Source organism: Helobdella robusta (genome assembly GCF_000326865.2).
Source record: "Helobdella robusta unplaced genomic scaffold HELROscaffold_730, whole genome shotgun sequence".
NCBI classification, from domain to species: Eukaryota; Metazoa; Annelida; class Clitellata; order Rhynchobdellida; family Glossiphoniidae; genus Helobdella; species Helobdella robusta.
In genome coordinates this window covers 1-1,126 of record NW_008705416.1, presented here as the reverse complement: position 1 = coordinate 1,126, position 1,126 = coordinate 1, and the positions used below count along the sequence as shown (strand labels likewise).

Genomic DNA, 1,126 nt, shown 5'->3' with positions numbered 1-1,126 from the left:
TTATATATATTTATATATATATTAATGATTAGGCTTAAAGAGCTAGACTGTTGATGATTGATGTCAAGTGGAAAATCTCACTTATAATTATGACGAAGACGATGATGATGAGTATGAAGAAGATGATGAAGATGATGAGGATAATAAAGATTATGAAGATGATGAAGATGACGACGATGATGAGGATGGTGAAACTGATGATGACACTGATGTAATGAGGATGATGTTGAGTGTGGTGATCGTTTTAAATGATGCATATCACCAGCACAGTATCATGAACCTTATCATCATAACATCCTCATTACTGTTCTAACATCTTCCTCATCATTATAACATCTTCATCTTTGTTATCACCAATATCATCGTCGTCGTCGTCATCATCAACATCATCATCAATATAAGCAGCAACATCATCATCATCAACACAAGCAACAACATCATCATCATCATCGTCATTATCATCATCATCACTATTACCAACAACATCATTATCATCATCATCATTAGAGGAACATGCATTTAGCGAAGGATTAAAGTTGATGGATGGAGGAGGAGATGAAAGAATTAATTACTCCACGCAAAGTGCTGGCACCACATCATGGCCACTTAGCGCTTACACTGATAACTTTAATAACATCAACATCAACAACATCAACAAAAACGTCTACAACATCAACAACAACAAAAACATCTACAACATCAACACCAACGATAACATCTTTAACAACAACAGCGGTTCAAACGGTAATAAACCTTCTTCCAACAACAAGAATGACGTCACTAACATCAGCAAGAACGTCAATAATAACATCAACAACGCCAAAGACAACATTAAAAACATAACCACACTTACCAAAGAAAGCAACAAGACTGACTCTTATGACGTCAATTCGATCGTAAACAACATCCAGGACACGAAGATGATTAATAAAACCATCAACAACAATAACAACAACAATAATAATAACAACAACAATAATAACCATAGGATCAACAACAACATCGATGACGTCACAAAAAACGTCACCAGCGCCACTAACAACAACAACATCAAAAACAACGACATAAACTTCAAAAATCAAATTGGCCACATCAACTCAATTAACACTAACAACCATAACTATAA

At 34.7% G+C, this 1,126-nt stretch overlaps 1 protein-coding gene across 1 annotated transcript; it reads left to right on the top strand.

The window, feature by feature from the left end:
• Positions 1–539: 539 nt before the first annotated feature.
• HELRODRAFT_184514 (hypothetical protein) lies at positions 540–1,022 on the top strand (the record flags this gene model as incomplete). The annotated part of the gene is made up of 1 exon (XM_009031418.1): positions 540–1,022. A coding segment is annotated over one exon (483 nt), but the record flags the coding sequence as incomplete, so codon positions are not given.
• Positions 1,023–1,126: the final 104 nt, after the last annotated feature.